Source organism: Carcharhinus amblyrhynchos, chromosome 1 (assembly GCF_965287045.1).
Source record: "Carcharhinus amblyrhynchos chromosome 1, sCarAmb.v2.hapA, whole genome shotgun sequence".
In the NCBI taxonomy this organism is placed as follows: Eukaryota; Metazoa; Chordata; class Chondrichthyes; order Carcharhiniformes; family Carcharhinidae; genus Carcharhinus; species Carcharhinus amblyrhynchos.
This window is the reverse complement of record NC_137324.1, coordinates 27,039,720-27,053,042: the sequence shown is the minus strand read 5'-3', so window position 1 is coordinate 27,053,042 and position 13,323 is coordinate 27,039,720. Positions and strand designations below refer to the sequence as shown.

At 42.0% G+C, this 13,323-nt stretch overlaps 1 protein-coding gene across 4 annotated transcripts in view; it reads left to right on the top strand.

The window, feature by feature from the left end:
* Positions 1-13,323, top strand: part of LOC145351108 (protein FAM53A-like) — a 126,150-nt gene that overhangs the window by 41,334 nt on the left and 71,493 nt on the right. For all 4 annotated transcript variants that reach the window (XM_080200922.1, XM_080200859.1, XM_080200781.1 and 1 more), the window contains exons 3-4: positions 3,067-3,121; positions 10,640-11,451. In XM_080200922.1, the coding sequence (XP_080057048.1) occupies positions 3,067-3,121; positions 10,640-11,451 (867 nt within the window). The remainder of the gene's footprint in view (positions 1-3,066; positions 3,122-10,639; positions 11,452-13,323) is intronic.

Below are 13,323 nucleotides of genomic sequence, written 5' to 3'. Positions count from 1 at the left end.
CGTATGCTCTGATATTTGTATAGACTTGGATTTCCAAGTTGTGGGTAGGAGAGAGTTTGAAGCTACCACCTTTCTAGTCTGGTACATGTGATCAATAAGTTGCTTAGGCTTTTCCCTGTAATTCCATCACCAGATGAGTACCATGTACTAAGTTTCTATTCAGATGTTAACTTTTTTCTTGAATTCCCATGTTCGATTGAAGTGGTGATTACTAATCCCTCTTGAAATTAACTTAATTTTCCCCAAAGTTGATCAGTTTGCGTTGAGACAGATTCCCAATTTGGCAGTCAGGCAGTACAAAAATTGGCAGAATCCCAAGAAGTAAATGTCTCCTTGCAGGAGAAGGGTGTGGAGTGTGAAACTGAGGAACTTGAGAGGCTCAAAACATTGGCTGTTGCAACTAACATTTCATCTTTTTTTTAAAAAAACACCCCTTTCCTCACACCCCCTCCCAAGCCAGCAACCTAAAATAAAAACTGTATTGGAAAAATATAGAAACTAGAAGCGGGGTAGACTTTTGCATTGAGACAATCTTCTACAGTGATGGACTTGAAATGTGAACATCAGTTAATAATCTAAATGCTGAATGTTGATGCTTTTTCATATTAGCTGATTTGCTGGGCACTTATCTATCTTTGAACAGCTTGTTCAGTCAAAAGCTCTAACTCCTCCACCCATACATTCCACAGAATTTCTCATTCTGCAGATGGATTTTAATTTTATATATAGAAGTTTTTACTCAGGGCAGCATGCATGTCATGGTAATACCCCTACTACCCGTGTGCTTAACTTGCTGAAGTCCACAAACCTGTTTTGCCTATATCCCTAGACTGCAGGGATCTATTGCAGTTGGCAGCATTATGCATCTCGAACAGTATTGCTCAAGGATGTTTGTTTAATCCCTACACAAGTATCCGTGCAAGAGGAAATCGCCTAAACAATGCTTTATGTTCTGCCAAGCTTCTTCAAAAACAAAAAAATGTGATCAAATATTGCAATAAAGGGCCAGGTTTGCAGGCTTCCCATCAATTAAATTCTGTTCGGTTTAGATTTGGAACAAGCGTGACTACAAAATGGGTCAGGGGTCAATTTTAAACACATTCATGTGCACATTTTGCACTAGGTAGCGGTAAATTTATATACAGTTATCCATGGATAAGCAAGCTTACTGTATAAAATGTCAGCTATCAAATCAGCAGGGTTGATAACCTTAGGAATATGGGAGCAGCAATTTTTATCATGAACTTCTGTTTTTAAAATACTGGTTGCACTACTGCAGCCAGGAGGGATGTATCTTTGCAAGTTGATCCTTACTGAAGTGGCCACACCAATATCTTATTTCATCACTTCTGATAGAGCAACTGAACTCCTGACTGGGATTCATGGAAGTGCCGGAAGATTGGAAAACGGCGAATGTTACGCCGTTGTTTAAGAAGGGTGCCAGGCAAAAGGCGGGGAATTATAGGCCTGTTAGTTTAACGTCTGTTGTAGGTAAAATGTTAGAATCCATCATCAAGGAGGAAATAGCGAGGCACCTTGAGGGGAACTGCTTGATAGAGCAGACGCAGCACGGTTTCGTTAAAGGGAAGTCGTGTCTGACAAATTTACTGGAGTTCTATGAGGATGTGTCTAGGGCGGTGGATAGAGGAGAGCCGGTGGATGTGGTCTTTCTGGATTTTCAGAAGGCGTTTGACAAGGTACCTCACAAGAGGTTATTACAGAAGGTCAGGGGGCATGGAGTTGGGGGTAGGGTGTTAGCGTGGATAGTGGACTGGTTGTCAAATAGGAGGCAGAGAGTGGGGGTCAATGGGTGCTATTCGGATTGGCGGATGGTGACTAGTGGAGTGCCCCAGCGGTTGGTGCTGGGGCCTCAGCTATTTACCATTTATATAGATGATCTGGAGGAGGGAACCGAGTGTATGGTGTCGAAATTTGCTGATGACACCAAAATTGGTGGAAAGGCAAATTGTGCGGAGGGTGGGGAGAGTCTACAGAAGGATCTAGATAGGCTGGGCGAATGGGCCAGGAAATGGCAAATGGAATTTAGTGTTGGCAAGTGCGAGGTGGTCCACTTTGGTAGGAATAATGGTAGGAAGGATTATTACTTACGTGGAAAAAAACTGCAGCAGGCGACGGTGCAGAGGGACCTCGGGGTCCTTGTGCGTGAGTCGTAAAAACCCAGCTTGCAGGTGCAGCAGGTGGTCAGGAAGGCGAATGGGATGCTGGCCTTCATCGCGAGGGGGATTGAATATAAAAGTAGGGAGGTCTTGCTGCGGCTGTATAGGGCATTGGTGAGACCGCAGCTGGAGTACTGTGTGCAGTTTTGGGCGCCGTACTTACGCAAGGATGTTTTAGTCTTGGAGGGAGTGCAGAGGAGGTTTACTAGGCTGATGCCGGAGTTGAGGGGGTTGAGCTATGAGGAGAGGCTGAATAGATTAGGCTTGTACTCGTTAGAGTTTAGAAGAATGAGGGGAGATCTCATTGAGACGTATAAGATGATGAATGGGATGGATAGGATAGAGGTGGAGAGACTCTTCCCGCTCAGAAAGGATAGTAGGACTAGGGGGCACAGCCTCAAGATAAAGGGGGGGTGGTTTAGAACGGAGTTGAGGAGGAACTTCTTCACTCAAAAGGTGGTGAATCTCTGGAATTCTCTGCCCATTGAAGTGGTGGAGGCTGCCTCACTAAATATTTTTAAGACGCGGGTTGATGGGTTTTTGATGAGAGAGGGGATTAAGGGTTATGGGGAGAGGGCGGGAATGTGGAATTGAGCCACGACAGATCAGCCATGATCTTATTGAATGGCGGGGCAGGCTCGAAGGGCTAGTTGGCCTACTCCTGCTCCTATTTCTTATGTTCTTATTTGAATATCGTACACTATCCAACTGTACAAAACGTAAGTCGGCCTACAGAAGGTTACTGGAGTTTAGCTTTTTGACAAACTTGAAACTGTGCGAATAATCCCTGGTCCAAGCTTCCATTTTGTTGCAGTCTTTACCACCGCTGACTTTTGCACCATTTTTGCTTCTATGGTGTTGAATTTTTTTCTCTTTTGGTTGATTTCAGCACTCAACTGAGAAACTGAATGAAAGTGGCAGCTTGTTTCCATACGAAATTGACGGTAAGTTTCTTTTGCTTTTTCTACCCCAGCTGACACCTCAGTAAAAATAATGACAGATTTCTGCTAAATATTTTAGAAGCTGGCAGTTCTTTATAGTAGGAAGAACCAGAGCACAAACTTCGTTGGAACAGGAGTAAGACATTAAGCTGCTCAAGGGTTTTTCCACCATTCTGCTTGACCATGCTGTATGTAAAATTTTGCATGCCTCCTTCCCAAATCTCCGTAACATCAGTGAACATCTTGCTACTGAACAAAAATCTGTCAACAACCACTTGCGTTTTTTAGAGCAGTTTTAGTGTAGTGTCAAAGCCTTTCTCGGTACTGTAATCAGACAATAGTTGATGTCAAGGAAGAAACCTCTGAATGTCTGAAGTAGAGCAAGATGGAGAACCAAGGAGATTTAAGAAGAGAATGCCACAGCTTGAGTCCTGGAAGGCTGAAGTTGTGGCCATCATTGGTTTAAAATTATACAACTTGTCCTCGCAAATTAGTTCTTTAAGCATAGTTTTGATATGATTGTCTTAGACGCTAAAGACAGTGTATCCTTGCAGAAAGATCTCCAAGGTTTTGTACAGTGTTGCTCAAGTGAGTCTTCAGAGACTTTCGACCTCCCCATTCTTGTACTCTAACAATTTTGAGATGAAGGCATATGTTTCATTAGCCTTTTTTAATTATCCCATCTACTGGCTTTTCAAAAGTCAAGTACTTACTTGAATTTAGCATCTTTGCATGACCTCAGGATGTCCCAAAGCACTTTACAACCAATGAAGTGTATTTACTGCCTTCCTTTGGCAGCCAATTTGTGCTCAGCACATTCCCACAAACAGCAATGGAACAATGACCAGATTTTTTTGAGATTGAGGGGTAAATATTGATTGGGGCATAGGATAATTCCCATGTTGCTCTTCACTAAACCCATGGGACCTTGTCTGGAGCAGATGGGGCCTTGTGTTGTCTTAGTGCACCCTCAGTTCTGTACTAGTGTTAGCCTGGACCTGTGTGCTAAAGCCTCTGAAGACTCACAGCTGTCTGACTTTTGAGGTGTGATTGCCACCCTGGGTGACTAGCACTAGTGATTTTAGTAAGCAGAACACCCAAATCCTTTTTTGGCTTTGGTAGTAGCTAGCCTCTCAACTTTAAGAAAATAATCTGCTGTGTCTTCCTCTAATATAAAGTGATTGACATTGAACTCTATAAGCTAGTTATGCGTGTTGATTTAGCCATTGTCATTTTGTGATTTCCTTCTGCCACCTCCACAACTTACTGTGCCCCCTAAATTGTTGTCATTTGCAAACTTTGATATGTAGCTCTCTTCCTTCATCCTGATCATTGATACAAATGATGGAAAAGCTGAAGGCCCCCACTTAAAAATCCCTGGAGAACAAATATCGCCCTTCACATCCAACCAATCGGAGAACAAATCCTTTATTCCTATTTGTCTGTTATGTCCCAATGAATTACCTGCCCATGTCACATGGTTGCCTCCAGTTCTGTTTATTATCAATTTTTGTCTTAGTAACTTCTGCAGAATCTTATCTGATGCCTTCTGGAAATTCATATAGGTTGTCCACAGGCATTCCCCCATTAACTATGCTGGTGACCTCTTCAAAAAGAATGTGTTTCTTTGATAAGTTGATATTCAAGTATCCTGTCATGCTGCCCCTGATAGTAGAACACTGAGCTCTCCTGTGGAAAGCACGTTTGTTCATTTACTGTATTCTACTTTGAAACTGAAAACCAGGATCTTTCAAAGAGCCATAATGCTGAGTTGATGCACGTTTAGGGGCACAGTCGTGACTCTGGTTGTTGAGAAGTGATTTTTCAGAACACACTTTTGCAATGCTAAGTATATATCCTTAACTGAATTACAGGTTGTTAGCCATATTTAGATATGGATAATCATTAAATTTCTTGTTTAGTACTCGCATCTGAATATTTACCCTTATTGGTTGACTTTTTCTTATGGGTGAATTTCATGCCTGAGATCAAAGGGTTGTGCATCTTTGGAACCAACTATCTTGAGAGCTGTGGTCGCTTAGTCATTGGGTAAATGCAAGGCAGACTTCGATAGATGTTTGAAAATGGGATAGTGTGAAAGGTGGAGTTGAGGTAGAAAATCAACAATGATTGTATTGAATCACAGAGCAGGCTCAAAAGGCTAAATGATGTACATCTGTTTCTGGTAATGTATAAAATAGGCTGAATAATACATGAAAAAAAGTGTTAGAAGAACTCTGCCTTAAAATGGTGCAGTAGAAACATTTTTCTTAAAAACAACTTTTAATGCTTCTCAAATTGACCTGTAAAACGTTGGCCCCTTTAATACTTGTTTTGAAAATTCTCCAGTGCTGGCAAATGGATTTTGAAAGCATCATAAGAGAGTTAACTTCATGCCCTCTTACTAAACAGTGCTGAAAATAAAAGTACTCGACTCGCTGAATGTGCAGTTTTAAAGTTCATATAGCTTTGTACGTAAATGTGTACACTAAATTTGCATGTGTGTACGGGGTATAACTGCAAATTGGAGTGAATGTTGAGGTAGTCATCAACTTCAGTTTGAGTAATTTCAAATTTTCATCTGCAGGGTTAAATGCTGAGTCTTGCATTTCTTAACGATTTTCCCACTGTTTTAGTTTTGCCTGTTCAGCTATATTAATGAAAAGAATTCTGAAGCTTTAATAAATATCTTGCTGTGCCCTCTGTTGATTGCATCCTTCAATGTGCTGTGGCAAAAAAAAGCCCAGGAGTGAAAATATACCCTTGGAATGCTGACTCACTCCTGAATTCAGTAAGTCAGGTACAAATTAGCACGCAGCCTTGCAATGTCCTTACCAGTGCTATTCCCACTTGTTCTGTCTTGCTGTTGCTCTCTCAGCTTCATCTCCTAGCTGTGGGGAGATTGTGGTTGTGTAACTAAAATTGCATTGTGGATTGGCTGTGCTGCATTCAGTTTTGGGTACCATACTTGAGGATACATTGGTTTTGGAAGTGTGTAGCTCATTCATCAGCATGGTGCAGGGGCTTAATTCCTATGCAATGGAAGGCCATGTCCTATTTCATTACTTTAGTGTACAGTATGTCATTAGTTACAGTGATGGCTTTGCAGCAACCCATTGAAATGTAGAGAACTGAATTCAGTAAACCTGGTAATCTGAGCTGACACTACAAAGCAAATAGTGACCATCCTCTGCAAAGTAGAGAGTCTGCTTCAATTGTCCTGGTCCACACGTGGTTCCAGTCGGTGCAATTAAGTGTTAATCTGCTGAAATTGCTGAACAGGCCATGCAACTGCAAAAAAATTCTTTCCCAATAAATGTGACCTTGCAAGCATTGTCCATGTCCTGAGGAAATTTAAAAAAAATAATTTGGGCAGTATTGTGTTGGAAGGGTCACAGAACCAAATCAGGGCATTGATCATTGAGCATAAAATGTTGAGAATCATTGCCTATTCTTCATAGCAGTGTTTGATACAATTCTGTTGAATCTGGCTTTTTATTAACCTGCTATTGAGGGCGTCAGTCAATTAAAAGCTTGCTCCTACTTTGTCAGTGAATTTGTAGGAGCAAGAAGACAGGGCAAAAGTTTTCAGATGAGGCTGAGGGTCTAATGTAAAGTGTAATTGTAAAAACTGGAAGAGGTGAGGGTGGCAGGCAAGCAGAAATTCTGCTTTCGCTAGAAAAATATTTGGGACTTCATGATTCGTAAGAGTAATTATATTTCTGATATTTAACATTATTATGAGTAGGGAATTCCCAACTCTGAGCCATCTAGTGTTTTTTACTTTATTATTCAAGGTGAACTGCCAACTTGCATTTGATGTATCTGTGACTGCTTGTATGATAGCATAGTAACAATGTCATTAGGTTAGTAATCCAGAGGCCTGAACTAAACAGCCAGCGGTACAAGTTCGTTCCCATCTGAGTTTAAATTGTTAATTAAATAAATTAAGAATTAAAAGGCTAGTGCAGGGACAGTGTGTCAAAACTGGGAAGTTCCTGCCAGTTTTTGGTTTGGGACAATCAGGTTGTGGGTCAGGTTAAGTATTGCTCGAAGCACTCATAGCATGAGAAAGATCTACGCAGAAAGATGGTATGCCAGTGCACCAATGCCCATCATAGTAACTTTTACTTGTCCAATAATAAAAATTTATGCCCGGCAGCTTAAAACCAATTTGGTTTTCAGACACTGGAGGTTTTTGGGTAATTAGATTTTAGATACTGAACCTATTTTTTCTGTTGTTAAAGCTCATCTGATTCACTAATGTCCATTCTTGTTTGGGCTTATACATGACACCTAACCCACAGTAATGTGGTTGCCATCTGAAATGATGTCCAAGCTACTTAATTATAAAGAAGCATTATGAAATAGTAAATAGCTGCATACAGACTATAGAAGTTTGACTTCCCCAGGTGAATAATTAAAACAACAGGGAGTTGGAATTTCCTTAGATCTGCTGATGGTTGAAATGTTTCAAAAAGTGCTCCAAGGTTGTCTAAATGAAACATTAGGCCAGATTGGCCTAATGTTGCAATTTGTGTAACACTGCTTTGAAGAATATTCTGTTGCCAGTTTATTTAATTTTTCTGTTATTTTCTTTGCTGCTTCCTGATGCTCAGTTGGATTACATCAGGGTTACCCAGCTCCTGACCTCTTAACAATCTTGGTTCTAACGTGGCAAAAAACTGCAGCAGGCGACGGTGCAGAGGGACCTCGGGGTCCATGTGCATGAGTCGCAAAAACCCAGCCTGCAGGTGCAGCAGGTGGTCAGGAAGGCAAATGGGATGCTGGCCTTCATAGCGAGGGGGATTGAATATAAAAGTAGGGAGGTCTTGCTGCGGCTGTATAGGGCATTGGTGAGGCCGCAGCTGGAGTACTGTGTGCAGTTTTGGTCGCCGTACTTACGCAAGGATATTTTGGCCTTGGAGGGAGTGCAGAGGAGGTTTACTAGGCTGATACCGGAGTTGAGGGGGTTGAGCTATGAGGAGAGGCTGAATAAACTAGGCTTGTACTCGTTAGAGTTTAGAAGAATGAGGGGAGATCTCATTGAGACGTATAAGATGATGAATGGGATGGATAGGATAGAGGTGGAGAGACTCTTCCCGCTCAAAAAAGACAGTAGGACTAGGGGGCACAGCCTCAAGATAAAGGGGGGTGCGGTTTAGAACGGAGTTGAGGAGGAACTTCTTCACTCAAAGGGTGGTGAATCTCTGGAATTCTCTGCCCGTTGAAGTGGTGGAGGCTGCCTCGCTAAATATTTTTAAGACGCGGGTTGATGGGTTTTTGATAAGCGAGGGGATTAAGGGTTATGGGGAGAGGGCAGGAATGTGGAACTGAGCCATGACAGATCAGCCATGATCTTATTGAATGGCGGGGTAGGCTCGAAGGGCTAGATGGCCTACTCCTGCTCCTATTTCTTATGTTCTTATGATCAAAAGAGGTGAGGTAGGAGTGACTGCCCTTGAAGTCACCTTTTGATTGTGTGGCTTCAAGGAGCCCTAGCAAAACTGCAGTCAGTGAGGGGATTTCTCTGCCGGTTGGAGATGTACCTAGCATAAAGGAAGATGGTTATACAGATTAGTCTCTCTCTGTCCCAGGGCATCACTGCTGGAGTTTCTCAGGGCAGTGTCCTGGGCCCAACCTTCAGCTACTTCAATGATCACACCTCAATCATCAGCAAATATCACTACTTCTGAGCTTATGATTTGTTCAGCACAATTCATAATTTCTCATGCTGAAGCAATCCCTGTCAAAATGCAACGTGACCTGGACAATATCCAGGCTTGGCTGACAGCAAGTAACATTTGTGCCAAACAAGTGCCAGGGAATGACCATCTCCAGCAAGAGAGGATCGAACCATTGCCCCATGACATTTAATGGCATTATCATTGCTGAATTCCCATCATCAACATCCAGGAAGTTAACATCAATGCAACAAGAACAGGTCAGAGGCTAGGAATTCTGCAGCAGATAACTCAACACTTAACTCTCCAAAGCTGATCTACTATCAACAAGGCACAAGTCAGGAGTGTGGTAGTATACACTCCTCTTGCCTGGATGAGTGTGGCTCCAACAGCACTTGAGAAGCTTGACGCCATCTAGGACGGAGTCTGCTTGATTAGCATCTCTTCCACAAATCTTCAGTCCCTCCACCATCAATATACAATGGCAGCACTATGTGCCATCTAGAAGTTGCGCTACAGGAACTCACCAAGGCTGTTTGTACAACACCTTCAAATCCATGGCCACTACCATTTAGAAGGACTAGGGCAGCAGACATCTGGGAACGCCACATGGAAGTTCCTCTCCAAATCACCCACCATTTTGACTTGGAAATATATTGCTTATCCTCCACTGGCGTGGGTCAAAATCCTGGAACTTCCTCCCTAGCAGCACTATGGCTGTATCTACACCACATGGACTGCAGTGGTTCAAGCATGCAGTTCACCACCATCCTCTCTAGGGCAGTTAGGAACAGGGAATAAATGCTGGTCTGGCTAGTGATACTCGTGTCCCAGGAATTAATTTGAAAAATTCTTTAATGTTGTCTACTTCAAGACATTATTTTATAAAATGTTCTCAAGTTGGATTCAATTTCTGTACTGTGCTCAAGATTTAAAGTTACGTGAAGTGTTGATGTACATCAGGGAAAAACGTAAACTGCCAACATTTTCCTTATGCTAAATTAGGATATGATGCCTTGTCCGATGGCTGAATGATATAATGTTTTGCTTGAATTGAAGTTAAAGTTGCAATTTGCTGCTTATAATTATAATTCATCAAATACCACGGGACCAGCTCCAAGCAGCCCAAAATCTTGACTTTCTTAAGCACACTCTAAACCTTGTTTTTTTTCATCCTGAAGTCCTTCTAACTATATCCTTGATTCCAGCATTGCCTTTCCATCATATAATTTGAATGCTGAATACTTTGAGTACCTTGAAGTAAAAGTAGCTGATATGTTCCATCCCAAGACCTAATGTATTATGTAACCAAGAGCTGGCCTCTACAAGGTGTATTTTCAAATACTAGAAAGTCTCTCAACACCGGGTTAAAGTCCAACAGGTTTTTTGGAATCACGAGCTTTCAGAGCACTGCTCCTTCATCAGGTGACTGGAAACGTGGCATATAGAACAGACAGTTGCAAGATAATCGTGTAACCTGGTGTTGACATGACTTAATGTGCCCACCCAGCCCAATGCCTGCATCTCCATATCATATTTGCAAATAGGCTGCGAGGTATGCTATGACTAGCACAAAGAAAAATTCTTCAGCCTGAAAGCAATTTTCTGTCCCAATTTCTTTTAAGATGTAAAAACTGACTTGTATTTAAATAGCCTTGTTATCCTGGAGTTTCAGGGCTTAATTGTGTAATAGAATAAGGAGGCACAAAACCCCTTTTTTTATTAGTGTTTTGTATGAATGATTTAAAATATTTTTATGGATGTTTCAGTGGTCTATTACGTTCATCTGGAAACTGGAGAAATTGTTGACTGTGCTTTCACTTTTTTCTCTTAACAGAAGAAAGTCCATGGACACTTGTAAACAGGACTTGTCCAACTAAAGCTGAGACAAACCGCAATGTGGCTTTTCCTTTTTCAACATGCACATTTAACCATGGCCTAGCTGACCACGTTGGGTTACAGTGGCAGATCAACACAAATGAAACCTCTGTCTCCGGCTGGATCAGTGAGTTGAATCTCAATGAGAACCCGGGGACTCCCTTGGCGCCCCCCACAAAACGACATTGTAGGTCTCTCTCAGAGCCCGATGAATTGTCCAGGTGCCGGTCTCCATGGAAACCCTGCAGTTCCAGGGTCTGGACTCCTGTGTCAAAGCGGCGGTGCAACAGTGGTGGCAGTGCAACCTTGCAGCGCTGCAACAGCCATGGAAGTGCCACACTGCAGAGAAGCACAAGCATCAATCTGCTTCAACATACCAGTAAACATACATTATCGCTCAACAACAGTATATTTAATATCACCAGCTTCAACACTTCACCAGTACCAAGGCCCTCATCTGCCAGCAGTGGATTTGTAGACAGTAGTGAGGGAAGCACATCAAGTGTCCGTTGGAACTCTGCTGGACAGTTTGATTTTAACCCAAGGCGGCGGCTATCACTTTCACAGGAGCACATTACAGAGACGTCAAATCTCTTGCCTTCAGCAAACAGCACTCCCACCTCCACACCTGAGCTGAGCCGTCGACAGGGATTGCTGCGATGCCGCTCACAGCCTTGTGTGCTGAACGAAAGGAAATGTGGGCTTAAGCGCAGGCGGGAGGAAGACGTCAGGTGGACACGGCCCTCTTTGGACTTCCTAAAGATGACCAGGGTAAGTTGGAGGAAGTCTCAATATTTCTGAAAAACATAGTAAATTTTTAGTTTGGGATGATTAGGAGAAGGAATAATTCATGTGGAGCTATGGAAGATGGACAAATTTTCATCTCCCTATCTTTTAAGAGTACAAAGTTGGCCGAAGTACATTTTACTTTAACACTTGAGGCCACTTATACACTTTTTGAGAGAATTCTAGTTCAAGTCTTTCCATCAGGACCTATTTTAACACTTTACAAAGATTCAAACTGTTCCGTTTTTTTGGCTGGGGGGGAAGCTTTGTGCCCTCCTGTTTCCTGTTTTATTTTCCAACTTGTACAAGCTTGCCCTAGAGAGATTAGTTTAATTTGTTCTTTATGAATTCCCAGGTAATAAAGATTGGAAAAGTGTAAAGTTTGCAAGCCAATAGAGCAGGGAAATTAACTCAAGTATCTTGGGTAGACCTTAACTTTTTAGTCACTTGGATGTCAGTGTTATAGGGAAGCAAAAGAGTAGCAGTATTGTGGCCAAACTACCAATTCAGTGACTTGGTAATGCTATGGGGGCCTGGGTTCAAATCCCACCATGGTAGATGTTGAAATTTGAATTCAACAAAAATCTGGAATTAAAAGTCTAATGATACCATGAAATCATTGTCATAAAAACCCAACTCGTTCACAACTGTCCTTTTAGGGAAGGAAATCTACCATCCTTGGTCTGGGCTACATGAAATGGCCTAGCAAGTCACTCACAGGAGGAAAATTAGGGATGGGTAATGAATACTGGCCTTGCTAGCAATGTCCACATCCCATGAATGTGTTTTTAAAAAAAAAGTCCAGAAAGTCCTTGTGGCAGATCAGCAAAATAAACAGCTGTTTAGCAGAAAATGCTACACAGGAGACTATTACTTCTGGGGTTTTTGTTGTGGCCTTTTGCCCGATACCGTGCCATCCTTTCTCAGCCTGTGCCTGAGTGTCTTATTAGGCTAGGTGATGAGGAAGGAGTTTCTTGCAGATGAGAACAGTTCTTACCCATTCTGTATATTGTAATGAGACCATGGAGATGATTTGTAGCATTGTCCAGATTGCGTCATCTGAGAAATTGAGGACCAGGCACAATCCCTTCTGCATATCTTTTGAAAGGTGGCAGTTTTGGCATATCCCATGGCCACGATTTTCTCTAGCAGGCTCTTTGCTGCAATATCTTGCCTGATGTGAGGAGCCTGGGTATTTGAGAGGACTGGTAGACAATTAGAGTTTGTTAGTCTCTTGAACCCTGTTATTATTTGTATTGTTTAATTTAATTGCGTGTCAACTAGTTTTGTGTGGGACATACTTAACCACATAGGGGTGCATTATTTTCCAACTGAGTCGCAGAGAGCTAATGCTAAAATTGCTCAATATTTGCATGTTAGCTCCTTAAATTGAGCTTGCGAGCTTTTTTGGGAAGGATTTCTGCTTTTAAACTCCTTACAAAAATTTACCAGCGGTGCACAGCTGGGATGATTTTCAGTTAGAGGAAGGGAGGAAACTATGGTTGGATCATTGAACCAACATGTTGAATGTCAAGTATGCAAAAATAATCTTTTGCCTATTTTGACATTCTTGAAGCAGCTGTATGCATAATTTTCAAGTGTCCTTGTTCTTCCCAAATTACCTCCGATTTGACTCCCCTCATAGCTGGGTAGCACCGATCAGTTCACACAGCCAGTTATCTGTTAGTCAAGATAGGCAAGTAAATGAGGGAGGAAGCATGGAGTTAGATGAATTAGTGAGAAAATACTCCTATGGAACATGGGCAATGACACGTTGGCTGTGTCATGTTAAGTAGTTAATCTATTGGATTAACCATTATGACCAGATTCCTATTTTAAATTATGTTGGCTGTATCC